Below are 17,361 nucleotides of genomic sequence, written 5' to 3' on the forward strand. Positions count from 1 at the left end.
GAGGCGCCAGCTCTCTTTGGCTGCTTGTGTGTACTAAGGAGCTGTCAGAGGAGCTATTTCTTTACCTCGAGGATGGGAGAACCGCAAAACACAAATGGCTGGGCCACAAGAAGAGAGGAGAAGGAAGCAGCGACCCACAGAGAAGCAGATGCAAAGGGCTGAGCACGCTGGCTGATCTGCATCCTGGTTGCAGTGATTCCTGGGATCCAGCCACAGCTCTGCTGCCAGTCTCTGCAGCACCCTGAATCCAGACAATAACCCCCCTTTTTTCCTTAACGGTAGCTCATATTGCACTTCTATTACTTGCTATCAAAAACATTCTAACTGATACACAGTCTCAACCTAAAACAGACAGTCTCAGCCCTCATAGCCTGACACACAGCCAGTAGCATGGTGAAGCAGGTGAGTTCTGGCACCAGGCTTCCTTGACTGTATCTCAGTTCTGCTTCTTCCTAACTTGTGACACCAGACAAGTTACTTTTTTTTTTTTTTAAATGGCGTTTCACTCTTGTCTCCCAGGCTAAAGTGCAATTACACAATCTTGACTCACTGCAAACTCTGCCTCCTGGGTTCAAGCGATTCTCCTGCCTCAGCCTCCCGAGTAGCTGGGATTACAGGAGTCTGCTATCACACCCCGCTAATTTTTTTGTATTTTTAGTAGAGATGGGGTTTCACCATGTTGGCCAGGCTGGTCTTGAACTCCTGACCTCAGGTGATCCTCCTGCCTCACCCTCCCAAAATGCTGGGATTACAGGCATGAGCCACCAAGCCTGGCCAAGTTATTTAAGTTCTGTATGTCTATTTCTTCATCTCCAAAAGGAAATATTAATAGTACCTACATTATCGTGTTGTGAGAATTAAATAAGTTGATTCACGTAACACAGTGCCTGACATGTAAAAATCACTCCATAACGTTAACTATTATGTGTAGTGGGAGATCGCAGTAGTGCCTAGGAGAAATTTTATCATCTCTTTAAAGATCAAAGAAACAAACCAAGGAAGATAGCCTCCCCACCTCCACCACAGATCACATTCCCAGCTTGCTGGAGGTGTCATGATGAATCCTCTGGCCAGCATTCCAGACACTGGCTGCCAATATGCAGAGGAGATAAAGATCTCCAAGAAAGTTGAAATGTTACTAAAATGCTTGTACTGTAGTATAATGATAATAACACTTCCTCAGACGTCATTTTAAAAGTATGAAATTTGGCCAGGCATGGTGGCTCACATCTGTAATCCCAGCACTTCGGGAGGCCGAGGCCGGTGGATCACTTGAGGCTAGGCATTCTAGACCAGCCTGGCCAACATGGTCAAATCCCGTTTCTACTAAAAATATAAAAATTAGCCAGGCCTGGTGGCAGGCACCTGTAGTCCCAGCTACTCAGGAGGCTGAGGCAGGAGAATTGCTTGAACCTGGGAGGCAGAGGGTTGCAGCGAGCTGAGATCGAGTCACTGCACTCCAGTCTGGGCAACAGACTAAGACTCCATCTCAAAAAAAAATAAAAAATAAAAAAATAAATAAATAAATAAATAAAATGAAATCTGCCAGGCAAGGTGGCTCATGCCTGTAATCCTAGCACTTTGGGAAGCTGTGGCAGGAGGATTACTTGAGCCCAGGAGTTTGAGGCCAGCCTCGGCAACTTAGTAAGACCCGGTCTCTACAAAAGAAAAAAAAAACAGGCCGGGCGCGGTGGCTCACATTTGTAATCCCAGCACTTTGGGAGGCCGAGGCGAGCAGACCACGAGGTCAGGAGATCGAGACCATGGTGAAAACCCCGTCTCTACTAAAAATACAAAAAATTAGCCGGGCGTGGTGGCAGGCACCTGTAGTCCCAGCTACTCGGAGAGGCTGAGGCAGGAGAATGGCGTGAACCCGGGAGGCGGAGCTTGCAGTGAGCCAAGAGCGCCACTGCACTCCAGCCTGGGTGACAGAGCGAGACTCCATCTCAAAAAAAAAAAAAAAAAAAAAAAAATTAGGCTGAGGTGGGAGGATTGCTTGAGCCTGAGAGTTTGAGGCTGCAGTGAGCTGTGATCGCGCCACTGCACTCCAGCCTGGGTGATAGATCAAGACCCTGTCTCAAGAAATGAAATAAAACAACATGAAATCTGAATGTCAACATATATATGGAGTGAAGGACATGACCTGCATGTGGTTTAATCTATGTACACAGAGATTCTTTATAATGAAAATTTCCTGCCGTGTGCATATATATATATATATATATACACAAAAGCAACGACCCTAAAAAAAAAACAAAGAAAAACAAGGGGCAAAAGAGCCAAGTAACATATGCCTATAAGGGAGCATTGCTATTATCATATTAAGAAATGAGGTTTGGACCCGGCACAGTGGTTCACGCCTGTAATCCCAGCACTTTGGGAGGCCGAGATGGGCGGGTCACTTGAGGTCAGGAGTTTGAGACCAGCCTGGCCAACATAGTGAAACCCTGTCCCTACTGAAAATACAAAAAATTAGCTGGGCGTGGTGACAGATGCCTGTAATCCCGGCTACTTGGGAGGCTGAGGCAGGAGAATTGCTTGAACCCAGGAGACGAAGGTTGCAGTGAGCCGACATCATGCCACTGCACTCCAGCCTGGGTGACAGAGTGAGACCCTGTCTCAAAACATAAAAATAAATAAATAAATAAATAAGGTTTGGAAGGCTCAGCGCTGTGGCTGGAAACCTGTGTTACCTGGTTTCTTGACTATCCTTTGGTTTACTCTAGCAACTGTCGGGTTTATACAATAGACAGTTAACACAGTAACACAGTTAACTTAGTTTATTTTCACTTTGAGTAATATAATTTTGGGAAGAGCTGAAAAGGAGTGGAAATAAAGAAAGACTGAGATAATTTTTTAAAAGAATAATACGAAATGAGATTTTTAAGAATAAAAGCTAGAGAAAAACCAACAGAAGAGAACTGAATCCCTTTGGTACTGCCATCAGGCCGGCTCTTTGTACTTTATATTCCTTGCATCCATAAATGATACATGTTCCAATCTCCCTTCCTAGAGTGAGCTCTTTGAAGTTAGGATGCCCATCCCTGTGCCCAACCCACACTAGAATTGCATTGTTTTTTTAACCTGCTGAGTGGAAGGTAAAGGAAATCAGGAAGACCCAAAGGGCAGAGAAAAGAGTAAATCGGACAGTAGTTTGAAGGTTGGCCCTTGAATTCCTCTGAATTGGAGCATAAGTAGAGGATCTCACAGATGAGATGTGTAGGCATCAATGATGGAGGTGAGAATCTCTTGGAAGTTTTTAGCAATGGAAATGCTGCCACAGAAGTGCTGTTATGTTGAAGCTGGTGGTACTTTGTTTCAGTGAAACTAGACTTTCCACAAAAAAAAGTCCTTTGATAAGTGATGCCTTTTCTACTTCCTGTGAGCAAATTCGTGAGGCTTAACATATTGCTACAAGAATCTTGGGATATTTTACATTTATCTTACATCCATTATAGGCAGTCAGACTCCATTTCACAGATGCTGCTTCCCAGCAAAGCATGCTGAATCCTTTGGACAATCACTATTTACCAGAACAAATATAAAAACTCTCAAGATCTGTTATTTGTCACCAGAGTATTCAGACAACCTATTTCCTCCTCCTTCCTATTACTCATCCCCTGTATTACTCACCCTCCATCCAGTCATTCCCCTCAGGGCCTGTGAACACACCTGAAGCCTCCCCATCACTGACTTTGCTTTTCATCAGGTTGCCCTCCCTATTGGCTAATTTAGGAGTGAGTCATATATTACTTAAAAATTATTCTGTTTCATGTATTCTAATCCAGTAGACTGCAGTGACAGCCAGAACAGAGACTGGATGATGGAGTGCAGTGGTTAAAGGCACAGATGCTAGAATTAAATTGCCTGTATTTGAAGCCAGGTCTTGCCACTTTACTAGCCAGGTGTCCTCACGCAAGTTACTTAACCTCCCGGTGCCTCAGATTCCTCGTCTGTAAATAAGGATGAAGATGCTACTGAGCAGGATTATCGTGAGGAGGAAATGAGTTATAATATGTGAACTACTACTCAGAAGAATGCACAGCCCATAGCACTGTAGAAGTGTTCCTGTTTATTCCTGATCTCCCAGAGTCTACCATGCTTTGAAATAAATGGTTTTATCAATAAATATGTATTTATTTCTATAACTTTTTTTTTTTTGAGACAGAGTCTCACTCTGTCGCCCAGGCTGGAGTGCAATGGCACAATCTCGGCTCACTGCAACCTCCACCACCCGGGTTCAAGTGATTCTCCTGCCTCAGCCTCCAAAGTAGCTGAGATTACAGGCACCTGACACCACGTCCAGCTAATTTTTTGTATTTTTAGTAGAGATGGGGTTTTGCCATGTTAGGCAGGATGGTCATGAACTCCTGACCTCAGGTGATCCACCTGCCTCAGCCTCCCAAAGTGCTGGGATTACAGGTGTGAGCCACTTGCGCCCGGCCCAACTTTTTCATGCATACATAGTATATATATATATATATATGTCTACCAATTAGAAAATGCATATAAAATACACATACAAGAAAAAAACACCAGCAATACCACTGCCTACAGATAGTACTATTATTAGTATTTTCACATATTCCATTCATTAATTAAATAACATTTACTGAGCACCTAATACATAAAGGGGCTTCATACTCTTGCTGGAGATATAATGATGTGCAAAAACAGACACAGCTCTTGTCTCATGGAGTTTACAGTCTACTGGGGGAGACAGACCTTAATCAAGTAATGATACAAATATATGTGAAGCTATAACTGGGATCAATGCTATAAAGGAGAGGTACACGTGTAACAGGGAGATAAGATCTGGTTGTGAAGGTCTCTTATCCTACTGTTGCGAGGAAGTGACTACTGCAATGAGAATGAACACACAGAAATTAATTTGGAGAAGTCAGAAGGGAAGGTGTGCCCAACACAGTAAATCCAAAGGCCCTGCAGCAAGAGGGAGCACGGTAAGCAGAAGGAAGTAAGAGGCTTCGGTGTGGCTGCGGTTGTGTGCTAGATAAAGCTGGTGAGTTAGGAGGAGGGCAGGACTGGCAGGGTTTCATATCGTTTCTTTAGAAATTATTCTTCATGTGTTCAACAAATATTTATCTACAAGGAGCTAGGGACACACTCATTTTATATAAATTGATTTATGACATATACTGCTGTTACTATCAACAATTTCCAGCAATAAATGTACAGTAATTTAACCAATCTCTTATTGTTGGAAATGTAGATTTTTTTCTCCAACTTCTCACCATTATTATAAACTGCAATTAGTTTTACACCAACCTAAAAACAATGCTGCAACAGAGATTTTTGTATGTGGACATGTGTCCAAGTATTTCTTGGCATAAATTCCTGCAAGTGGAATTGCTGGTTAGGCAAACTGCAAATTTGTAAACATATTTATATATATAGAGAGAGAGTGAGTCACGGTCTCGCTCTGTTGACCAGGCTGCTGGAACGCAGTGGTGCAATCACAGCTCACTGCAGCCTTGACCTCCTAGGCTCCAGCAATCCTCCCACCTCAGCCCCATCCCAGTAGCTAGGATTACAGGCACATGCCACCACACTCAACTAATTTTTTGTATTTTTGTAGAGACAGAATTGCATTATGTTGCCCAGGCTGGTCGGTCTCAAATTCCTGAGCTCAAGTGATCCTCTCACCTTGGCCTCCCAAAGTGCTGGGATTACAGGTGTGAGCCACCATGCCCAGCCTTGGAAACATATTTTAATCATAAATGTTGAAAATTAACATGCTCAACTGTCAAGATTTGGTGTAATGGTCTTTTAAGGGTGGTGCCACTGCTGCATTTGAAGGCATTCTCGGTCACTTTCAGAATTTTTTCATTTTCTTCAGTGCGTGAGGAAGTCACTTCTATTTCTGATCCCATTGGATCCTTCCAACGACTTCAAGTCCACTCAATACTGACTACCAGTGAAACATCTTTAACAGCAGTGCTAGAAGCCTGACTGTCCTCCTCTCCTCAGCCTAAGTTCTTCTTATCTGTCTCTGAAGTACCTTCCTCTGGACTTGAGACACACTGGAAGAGAAGGTAGTTTCTGATATTCCTTTCCTCTCTTTTGGCCACCTACTTTGTCTGGTTCCATTTTCATGCAGTAAATTTACTAATTGTTAAAGGCAGATGGAGCTCCAGCAACTCTATTACAGAACTGGGTTTTCCATTCTACTGAGCTTGTTCACAGACACAACTTTCTCAGGAGCCAGTGTGTCTTCATCTCCCCCTTTCAACATCTACAGCCTTAGATTACCTTCTAAGGCTCCATTTATTGTCAGGCCACAATTTCTAGGATTCTAACGATGAAGACAAACTCTGATACATGATTCACATCTTTCTTAGCTCCTGTTTCCAGTCCTCTTCTCCACTGCAAACAAAAACAAAAAACCCAAACAAACCACAAAACCTGTTTCCAAGTTCAGTGGGACACTCTTGCCAAAGCACACTGACTTTGGGTATGTAAGAGTTAAGAAACAAGAAAGAAACATGAAAAGCAGCTTAACAAAGACAGGTTTATTTTGGAGAATACACCCGAGAGGGGCTTCTTGTCGATTTTTTTTTTTGGTCAGGAGCGTTTTCTCTTACACACTAAGGGTGTTTAAGGGTTCACGAAGCGGTGAGCTTATTGCAGGTTCGTAATGTTTCTATATGAGGGAAAGTTTATTGTGGGGTTGGAAAGTCTCTGGTCAGAGGGGAGGCTATCTCCGGGTGGGCATGTTTCTGGTTGGAAGTGGGTTTATCTTAGAGTTGGAATGTTTCTGGTTATGCTGACAGCCATTAGGCTGATGTTTTTGGGTTGGATTTGGACGGTTTTTTAATCAAGGGGAACTTATAATGGTGGCAGTTGGCCAAGATGGCAATGCTCCTGCTGTCAGGGTAGGCCTTGGGAAGACACCAGGTGTCTTTGTAAACTTAGGTTTCCCCTGTACCAAGCACAGTGCTGACTGCATTACATAGGTTTTTCTTTTTACTATTCGTGACAACCTTCTGAGGTAGGTATCACTACTGTCCCCATTTTACAGATTAGACAACTGAGGCCTAGGGAGCTTGTCACTCATCCACAGCCACAGAGCTACTATGGAGGGAACCCCATTTGTTCCTAAACTGCGATTAAAAAAAAAAAGTTGCGGGAGACAGGCCAAGAAAGAAAACACGAAAAGGGTTGAAAAGCAGCCAAAGAAAAGTAAGCAGTCAGGCGGAAGAGGCCCCTTTCCTGCCTCCTTCCCGCCGCGAGCTGGGCCTTGCGCAGGGCCCGCACGCCCCCAAGCGGCCGCCTCTCTGCCGCTGACGCTTCCGGCTACAGGCTGGCGTCACTAGCGAGCGCCCTGCGTAGGCACCGGCCCCTGAGCCCATGCGGCGTAATACGCTGGGTGAGGGGGAGGGTCTTCCGGCCCTCTTGAAAACCATTTCCGGCAGGAGCCGGAAGACCGTCCCGGATGGCCTAGGGGACGGCCAGTGTGTGGAGGTGAGCTCCGGGATTGCCGGCATTCCCGCGTCTGCTGGTTGCCTCATGCTGCAGGCTGCGGCCGCCAGCCCCCACTCTCATCGGTGGCGCTGAGGTGCCGGGGCAGCAAGCGACATGTCGTCGGGCCTCCGCGCCGCTGACTTCCCCCGCTGGAAGCGCCACATCTCGGAGCAACTGAGGCGCCGGGACCGGCTGCAGAGACAGGCGTTCGAAGAGATCATTTTGCAGTGTGAGCGGCGCCGGTGCGGGCCGGGAGCGGGGCGGGCGGGCCCCGTGGAGGCATGCGGGGCGCCAGCGGGAACCTGAGGCCGAGTCCCCAGCGCCGCCCGCACGCATGGCGGCCGCCCCGGGTGCCCCGCTCTTGGGACGCCGCACGCCTTTTAAATGTTTTTTCTAACCTGCGTTTTATTTTTGGAGGATTTTCCCTACTAAATTGTACGATCTTTGTGGGGAGGCACAGTTCGTGATTGTATTTGTAAATCCTAGCAGCTCATACAATGCTTACGCACTTAAATAGGTCCCAGAAACATCCCATCTATGGGGTCATGTTAATGAAACGGTCGTTGACTTTAAGTCGCCGAATTAACATTGCCTTCTCAGTGCACTGGAACGGGTGGCCTTTGATTCCTCAAACTTACTTCCCTTACTCCACCTTGGTGGGTTTTTTTGCGGGGAAAGGGGGATAGGGGGTCAGGGTCTCGCTGTGTCGCCGAGGCTGGAGTGCAGTGGCGGAGATCACGGCTCACTGCAGCCTCAAACTCCCAGGCTCAAGTGATCCTCCCACCTAAGCCTCCCCAGTAGCTGGGATTACAGACGCGCGCCCAGACGCTCGGCTAATTAAAAAAAAAAAAAAAAAAAGAAAATTTTGGAACGAGGTCTCACTGTTTCCCAGGCTGGTCTCCAACTCCTGGGCTCAAGCGATCTTCCCACCTCGGCCTCCCAAAGTGCTGGGATTATAGGCGTGAGCCACCGAGCCTGGCCCCACCTTGGTGTTAATATCTTAATATCTTTTAGGCGGGACAGAACCTTTACTGTTACTGAAATCTTCAGTATGAAAGAGGTGGTTTTCTTTCCCCTTACTGCTTGCAGCTTAAGGGTACAAAAATGTCTGCACCTTTACCTAAATTGTAATGGTCCTAAGGTGGTTCCGGCTGCCCCTGAAAGTAACCCTGACAACTTTCTCAAGTTATGCTGATGATGAGATTCAAAATAATAATTGCTGCCTTTTATTGCATTCTGATTGTGCAAAATCAGTAGTTCTCAAACTTAGCTGCATATTAGAATCACCTATGGATTTTTTAAAAATTACAAATCCCAAGCCACACCCCAGACCAACTAAATCACAATATATGAAGTTAGGACACAAGTATCAGTGTGTGTGTGTGTGTGTGTGTGAGAGAGAGAGAGATTAAGCCTAGAACTGCATGCCAAGTTATCAGTGTTTTTTGATGCTTCCCAAATGACTCTACTGTGCAGACAAATTTTAGTACTGAGCTAAGTATTTTCATGTCTTATTTCATTTTATCTTTCCCAAAATTCTATGTATGAAGCAGGAACTGTTATTGCCATTTTCACACATGGGACTGAGGCCAAGAGAGATTAGGTAACTTCTGAGGTTGCACAGCAGGTTAATGGTGGGACTGGGATTTTTTTTTTTTTTTTTTTTTTTTTTTTTTTTTTTTTTTTTTGAGACAGAATCTTGCTCTGTCACCCAGGCTGTAGTGCAGTGGCATGATGTCAGCTCACTGCAGCCTCCACCTCCCAGGTTCAAGAGATCCTCCTGCCTCAGCCTCCCTAGTAGCTGGAACTATAGGCAAGCACCACCACGCCCGGCTAATTTTTGTATTTTTAGTAGAGACAGGGTTTCACCATGTTGGCCAGGCTGGTCTTTGAACTCCTGACCTCAGGTGATGTACCTGCCTCGGCCTCCCAAGGTGCTAGGATTACGGGCATGAGTCACCGTGCCCAGCCAGGACTGGGATTTGAACTCAGGGTTGTTGACTAACTTTTGCATTTGCTTTTCTCACTGGCTCCCCTAGCAAATGGTTCTTTGCTTTCACTGCACCCATTGTTTTAACAAAACTAAGAAAGGGGATGCTTTGCTGTTCTAGGAGGCCTTGAAGAACAGTGCTGTTTCAGAAAGCCAGAAGCACGAGAAGTCCCTCTTACTCAAAACGTGATTCCCTGACAGATGACATAAATCAGTTCATTAGGTGCTTATGCTTTAAAAGCTAATATCCTTTGAAAGTCAAATTGGGTTGGAGGCTTGACTCACCCCTCACTGAACCTTTTCACTTACTTTCTGAGTCTGTTTTGCCTCATCTATAAAATGGGGATGAAGCTTGCCCTGCCCACTTCATAAAAACAGTGCTGTGCATATAAGTGCTTTCAAAGCCATCTGTATAATAGCTTGTAATTGTAAAGTGTTATCTCTTTGACATAAATGGAATGTTTTCCTGCACTTTGAAAATCGCATCTTGCTGGGGCAGGAGCACGTAGAACAGTCAGAATAAGAGGTCAGTTGTGGAGAGAAGATAGCTTTAAAGGGTGCTAGAGTAGCGAGTAATGCCTGCCGGAGGGACCAGGAGACAAGACCGGAATGAGAAGCTAACAAGGGGCAGGAGAGTGAGACAGGCTTTGCACGTTAAGATCTTCTGTTTAGGTGGAGGGATTGACATTTAGGGAGATCATTTCTATTATAGTTTGTGAAAAACCTTCATTCCACTCATTCCAGCCTTCCCAGGCCAGTCAAGTTCTGATCCTCCATCAATCTGGAGTCTATTCCCTGTTCAGTCCGTGCATTTGAGTCTGAAGAGAAAGGCGAAAAGAAGCCGTAGGGGGAGAGGAAAGGCTTCCCTCCATCTCCAGCCTTCTCTTCAGGGAGGAACCTTTAGGAAGGACTCCTTTTGAATGCCTGTGTTTTTTTAAAGAACCTAAAATTATCACAGGGCACTAAGCTTTGGTTTAACATCTGAAGGTCTTACTAGAGCCCTTTGACACTGGTGGATTTTAAACCTTTCTCTTGATCATGATTTGCCAGGTTGAAACCAATGTCCAGTTTGGCTGAGCTAATTCGTTTGACTAATAATAGATGAAAGTGTTTCTACCCAGGAATTCTCTTTTCAGGTATCAAGAAGTGGGACTCAAAACTCTTTAAAAGGAGAAACAAGCTCTTTAAACAGGAATAGTCACTAGCATAAACCCTGCCTTGTTCTGCTTGGTACCTGCAGAACAGGTACCCACCTCTGATCTTACTGGTGCCTGTGTGCCTATTACTCTTATTTTTCATTTCATTTATTTATTTATTTAGAGACAGAGTCTCGCTCTGTCGTCCAGGCTGGAGTGCAGTGGCGCGATCTCGGCTCACTGCAACCTCTGCCTCCCGGGTTCAAGCGATTCTTGTGCCTCAGTCTCCCTAGTAGCAAGTGCCACCATGCCTGGCCAATTTTTGTATTTTTAGTAGTTTTGCCATGTTGGCCAGGCTGTTCTCGAACTCCTGACCTCAGGTAATTTGCCTTCCTTGGCCTTCCAAAGTGCTAGGATTACAGGCGTGAGCCACAGTAATAGGCCTGTGTGCCTATTACTTTTAACTACATATTCTTTCTAATCCTGTCTTTTGAATTTCTGTACTCTGTCTCCTGTCAAATTTATTACGTTTGGAAAGAGAATTCATTTCCTGTCTGAGCTCTCCCCTCCTGTGTTCTCTCACACGTTAGCATCCTCCGCCCAGTTGCCTGAGCGAGGAGCCTCAGAATAATCTTTTGACTTTTTACCAATACGAATCTGTTAGTGTAACGGCCTGCTTTTATAATCTCTTATTTCATCATTGCCAGTAAGAAGAAGTCTAAATTTCTGATCCTGCTTTTTCCTGTGTTGGCTCCAACCTTTATTTCCAGCCACTTACCAAAAGACTCTGTTATTCCTCCTGCATGGCCCATCATCTTTTTAAGACTTAACTCATGTATCACCACCTGTGACACCATTCATAAAAATGAGTACAGAGTGTATTCTCTGTACCTTTTTATACTTGACTGAATTAAATGTTAACTCCATGTTGGGGGCTGTCATTTGTATTTCTAGTTCCCTGACCTAAAAAGTAATTAGATATATCAATTTATGGTAAAGTTCTCCTGTGTTACTTAAAGGTACATAGCATTTCACTTTGCCATTGTGTTTAGTGTGTTTCTTTTTCTTTTTTCCTCGTAAGGTAGAAACAAATAACTTCGGGGGTGGAAAGCATTTTCAGCTCCCTTTAATAGGGAAGACATTCTTGCAGGTGATTCTGTAGGTTACTATGGCTGAGAAATGTATGTTCCTGTATTTTATCCTTCAATACATGACAAGGTAGGTACCTAGCAAGTGTACATACGTTATAATAAATAACTTAATTTCTGACTTTTTTATTTTAATAGATAACAAATTGCTGGAAAAGTCAGATCTTCATTCAGTGTTGGCCCAGAAACTACAGGCTGAAAAGCATGACATACCAAACAGGCATGAGATAAGGTATTTTGAAATGAACTTGTATTATTTATGTCTCCTCTAATGAAATTTATCTCAGTTCAGTTGTCACTTCTCTAATTTAAAAGCAAATCAAGTACTATTTCTGTGTTCTGGTTTTTGTCAGCTCCTTTCAAATAGAACTAAAACCATGTAATTAAAATTGTTTTTTAAAAGGTATGTATATACCTAGAAAGGTTATTATCAGTACAGTGCTCTCAGCTTGAGAAATTTCTTAAGGCAGGTTCATGTGGTAACCCTAGGCCAGTTTCTCGTCTAATCTACCAGGATTCATGTTTTTTTGTTTCTTTGTTTGTTTTTAAATAATCACAGACAAGTTAAGTATTTCTGAGCAGGTTTATGTAGATCCTGTTAATACAGGATTGATTGGCACATACACAAAAATTGCTTTTGTGCAGTGTGGATCTATTTGATCCTTTTTAGGTTTGTGTTGTTTTCAGCATACAAATGGTCCCCAACTTGCAGTGGTTCGACTTATAATTTTTCTTTTTCCTTTTTTGAGACAGAGTCTTGCTCTGTCACCCAGGCCAGAGTGCAGTGGCATGATCTCAGCTCACTGCATCCTGCAACCTCCACCTCCCAGGTTCAAGCAGTTCTCCTGCCTTAGCCTCCCAAATAGCTGGGACTACAGGCATCCACCACCACACCTGGCTAGTTTTTGTATTTTTAGTAGAGGCAGGGTTTCACCATGTTGCTGGTCTCGAACTCTTGACCTCAAATGATCCACCTACCTTGGCTTCCGAAAGTGTTGGGATTACGGGCATGACCAGCCAGCTTACAATTTTTAACCTTTATAATGGGGCAGAAGCGATACACTTTCAGTAGAACTGTACTTTGAATATCCATCCAACCGTTCTGTTTTTCCCCTTCAGTTTAGTATTCAATAAATTGCATGAGATATTCAACAACTTATTGTAAAATAGGCTTTGTGTTAGATGATTTTGCCCAACTGTAGGCTAATGTAAGTGTAACCTATGATACTCAGTAGGTGAGATGTATTGAATGTATTTTCAACCTACTATATATTTTCAACTTCTGATGGGTTTAAAGAGACATAGCCTCAGTAAGTAGAGGAACATCAGTCTTAGTAGACTGTGAAATCAAATTAGCAGATTGCAATAAGCTCTTATTTTTCTTTAAGAACTAGATTAGAAAAATATCAATGTTTGCTGGGCACAGTGGCTCACGCCTGTAATCCCAGCACTTTGGGAGGCCGAGGCGGGTGGATCACGAGGTCAGGAGTTCAAGACCAGCCTGGCCGAGATGGTGAATCACCATCTCTACTAAAAATACAAAAATTAGCCGGACGTGGTGGCGGGCACCTGTAATCCCAGCTACCCAGGAGGCTGAGGCAGAGAATTACTTGAACCTAGGAGGCGGAGGTTGCAGTGAGCCAAGATTACACCACTGTACTCCAGCCTGGGCAACAGAGCAAGACTCTATCAAAAAAAAAATAAATAAAATAAATAAATATATAAATATATATATATATATATCAGAGTATTAATAGAATATTTCATGAAATACGTATGTGTTCATGGTACGGTATTTGTTCACTGGGTCATTTGCATTTATGTATATTTGAAGTCTTATTGTCCTCTTCCATAATATTCATTGTGTTTGCGTGTTAAATTTTGTATGGGAACAGTAGCCATTATTGCTCTGAAATCTCCACACATTTATCAATTGTAAAAACAAGGTTGGTGATTTATGGTATCTAGAAATGGTAGCTGTAGCCTGATGTATTTACTCCTGGAGCTGTAGCTGCTCTCATGTCTCCTCATCTGGCAGGATGGTCTCCTGGTAGAGGATGGAGTGGGAAAGATACCAGAGAACAGATGGCTTGGCAGGGCCTAGCTTCCATCCTTGCTTTGTAACAGTTCAGGAGATCCTGCCTGGCTGTGGCCCTGGGAGGCCTTCTGTAGTACTTAAGATACTAGTTTTAGTATTTTGGTCAATTTTAGGTGTAGATAACGCTGTTTCACCATTTTCGTCTAAATTCATCCAATTGAAAACTAAAAACATTTCTATCTGATTAAACCCTTGGTGACTATATTCTTGTATTCTTTATCTGTTAGCCAAACTTATGTGCTTGGAATATGCAGCTCTTCTTTTGGCTGAATTTCACTAGGATAGTCTTTTTTGAGGCAGGGTCTCTCTCTGTCGCCCAGGCTGGAGTGCAGTGGCATGATCTTGGCTTACCGTGGCCTCAACCTCCAGGGCTCAAGCAATCCTCCTGCCTTAGCTTCTGAGTAGCTGGGAGACTACCGGTGTGCACCACCATGCCAGTCTAATTTTTTAATTTTTTGTAGAGATAGGGGTCTCACTGTGTTACCCAGCTGGTCTTTACTCCTGGGCTTAAGCGATCCTCCCTCCTCAACCTTCCATTAGTGTTGGGTTTACGGGCATGAGCCACCACACCCAGTGGAATGGTCATTTAGTTGGAGGTCTTGTTATAAACCAGGTTCATTCAGCCCACACACAGCAAGTTAATCACTGAGATGATGGGTTTTGTGAGAGTTTATTCATAATGTGGCCAAGCAAGGAGGCAGGAGAACAGGTCTCAAATCCACCTCCTTGAAAATAGGGATTGGGGGTACTTATGTGATAGAAAGCAGGGTGGTCTAAAGTGTGGGAAGAGGTAGGTGATTGGTGGGTAGGAAAGATGAGATAATTGGGGCTTCCACGCAAGCATCATCTAGCTATGTGGTTCCTCACAGGACACATGCAGAAAATGGTGGCGTTAGCACCATCTGAGGGAGGAGTGTTTTGTCCCTCTGATGTCAAAAGATCACCTCTTGGGCATTCACACAGGCCCAGTTGAAGGGTTGGGGGTCTCAACTGACTTTAATGAGCAAGAGCTGCCTCCTAGTTCCTGGAGAAAAACTTTAAGCACCAGTTATTATAGTGAGCCACAGTCAGTTATTGTTTATAAGGAAGCTAGTGGGAGTTTAGTTATGTATTGTTTGGCAACTCGACTTGCTAGTGGGAGTTTGGAAGTAGAAAAAAGTGATGAAAAGCAGGCAAGGCAGGTTGAACGGTGGGCTTCATCAGGTTACCCCTTGTTCAGTCTTTCCATTTCCACAAACATTATCCATAATAAGCCTGCCCTTCTGACTTCGTTTCCATTCACGGTATCGTTGTTTTCCACGAGTCATCTATGGTTCCTTCTTCCCTCTAGATCTTCCCCTCCCCATATTCCTTTATTCCTCATATTCTCCATATTCACCAAGCCCATTGGTTCTCCACCCCCTAGCCTCTTGCATCCTTTGGTTTGCATTTATTTTGCCACCTCCTTTGTTTATTTATCTTCTTATTCCCAGACTGTGGTGAGAGCCTCATTCACTCAATAGACTCCTGTGACCGCAGTATGAGCTGGGCATTAGGGGTGTAGAGATGAGTGAGCCAGAGTCCCTGGTCTGAGGAGGAGTAGAGTCTAGTGGGGGAGACCAACTCAAAGGGACATATCCTAGAGATTGTAAAGGTGTTCACAGAAGCTGGGCACTTCGTTGGTTTCCTTTCTCCTCCTTCCTGTCCCTCCAAAGTTCCTGCCTATCTCATCCTAATTAACCGTAAAACACTGCACACTGCTTAAATAGTGATCTGCATCAGTTATCAGACTTTCTCAAGTATTTTCATCACTTTGCCTACAGTTTAAAATAAAACTCTTCAGCCTTGAAATTGTTTATTCTAAGCATGGTTCCTGGACTAGTGACATCTTCTGGGAAATTGTTAGAAACGAAGATTCTTGGACCCCACCTCAGACCTACACTATTAGAAACTCTGGGGGTGGGGCCTGATAATCTGTGTTTTCAGAAATGCTTTAGCTGATAGTAGTGACCTCTAAAGTTTGAGCACTACCACCTTTACAGCTACGCAGACTTCCTGGAACCAGCAACATTCCCATCACCAGAGCGCAGAAAGTGAGAAATTGCTGGGCCTTGCTAGGAAACCAGGTCACCTGTTAGTGGGCTCTAGGAATCTGTGCTTGAAACATGCCCTCCAAGTGATTGTTTTTTTCTACTTGCCGAAGCACCTTAGTGGGCTGATATTCATTGTAAGTAAAATAAGAAGTCCTTGGAGGCTTTCGGTCATGGAGAGAGCTGTATCCTGCTTGCCTTAGTCTCTCCTAGCATTTCTGTTGAGTTCTGTGTCTTGGTAGACTTTGAAGTTTAAGCATCTAATCCTGAGGTTCCTCTGCCTGATGATCTTGCCTCCATTTTACCCTTCCTAGGAGATTCCTACTTTAGTTCCTCTTTGGAAACCCCTCCCAAAATGAAACCATCCTTGTCTGGGGAAATCTTTGCCTCTGAACATGATTAACACTTTCTGTTGTCACTCTTTGATACACTTTTGTTTTTCTTTATGTTGTTTTTGTTTTGTTTTGTTTTGTTTTTTTGAGACGGAGTCTCGCTCTGTCGCCCAGGCTGGAGGGCAGTGGCGCAGTCTCAGGTTACTGCAACCTCCGCCTTCCGGGTTCACGCCATTCTCCTGCCTCAGCCTCCCGGGTAGCTGGGACTACAGGTGCCCACCACCACGCCCCGCTAATTTTTTGTATTTTTAGTAGAGACGGTGTTTCACCTTGTTAGCCAGGATGATCTCGATCTCCTGACCTCATGATCCGCCCACCTCGGCCTCCCAAAGTGCTGGGATTGCAGGCGTGAGCCACTGCGCCCGGCCAACTGAACTCTTTAGGCCTCCCCCAAAACCTGCTCCTCCCACAGTCTTGCCCATTTCAGTGGGTGACACCTACCTTCTACCAGTTGCTCAGGCCAAAAGCCTTGAGTCATCCTTGACTCCTATCTGTCTTCACACCCCATAGCCAATTCAAAGTCAAGTCCTGTTAGCGCTATCTTTGGAATGGATCTAGAATCAGACCGTATCTCACCTCACTGCTCCCACCCTGGTCTGAGCTGCACTGTCCCATGTTTGCACTTCACAGTAGCCTGCTGGCTGGTCTTCCTATTTCGGCCCTTACCCCACTGCAATCTGCTCTCCTTTTAAAACCTAAGTCATTCAGCTGCTCAGAGCCCTACAGCAGCTTCCCTTCACGCCTAGTAAACCTCACAGCCCTCAGAGGGGCCCACAAGGCTCTGCATCATTTCCCCACCTTGTCCTTGACCACACTCCTCTGTCCCCCTGTGCTGGGGCTTCAGTCACCCTTCCTCCAAATACACCACCCGCTGTACGCCTCTCCAGGCCCTGCTGCTGCTGCTCCCTCTGCCCAGAGGGCCCTCCCCTCAAGGGTCCACATGGCTTATTCCTCACTTCCTTACAGTCTCTAGTCATGGGTCACGTTGGAGAAACCCTCCTCAATTACGTTAAAATAGGACGCCCTCCCTCTGTTCCCCTTCTTCT

General features: G+C 44.6%; 1 protein-coding gene across 4 annotated transcripts in view; it reads left to right on the plus strand.

Annotated features, from left to right (window-relative positions):
* The first annotated feature begins 7,329 nt into the window (after positions 1 to 7,329).
* ATG16L1 (autophagy related 16 like 1) overlaps positions 7,330 to 17,361 on the plus strand; it is a 42,694-nt gene continuing 32,662 nt past the window's right edge. For 2 of the 4 annotated variants that reach the window (XM_030803609.1, XM_012504114.2), the window contains exons 1-2: positions 7,330 to 7,711; positions 11,895 to 11,988. In XM_030803609.1, the coding sequence (XP_030659469.1) occupies positions 7,597 to 7,711; positions 11,895 to 11,988 (209 nt within the window). In that variant the 5' untranslated portion in view covers positions 7,330 to 7,596. The remainder of the gene's footprint in view (positions 7,712 to 11,894; positions 11,989 to 17,361) is intronic. The other 2 variants (XM_030803610.1, XM_030803611.1) reach the window with 1 other exon arrangement.

Source organism: Nomascus leucogenys, chromosome 22a (genome assembly GCF_006542625.1).
Source record: "Nomascus leucogenys isolate Asia chromosome 22a, Asia_NLE_v1, whole genome shotgun sequence".
NCBI lineage: Eukaryota > Metazoa > Chordata > Mammalia > Primates > Hylobatidae > Nomascus > Nomascus leucogenys.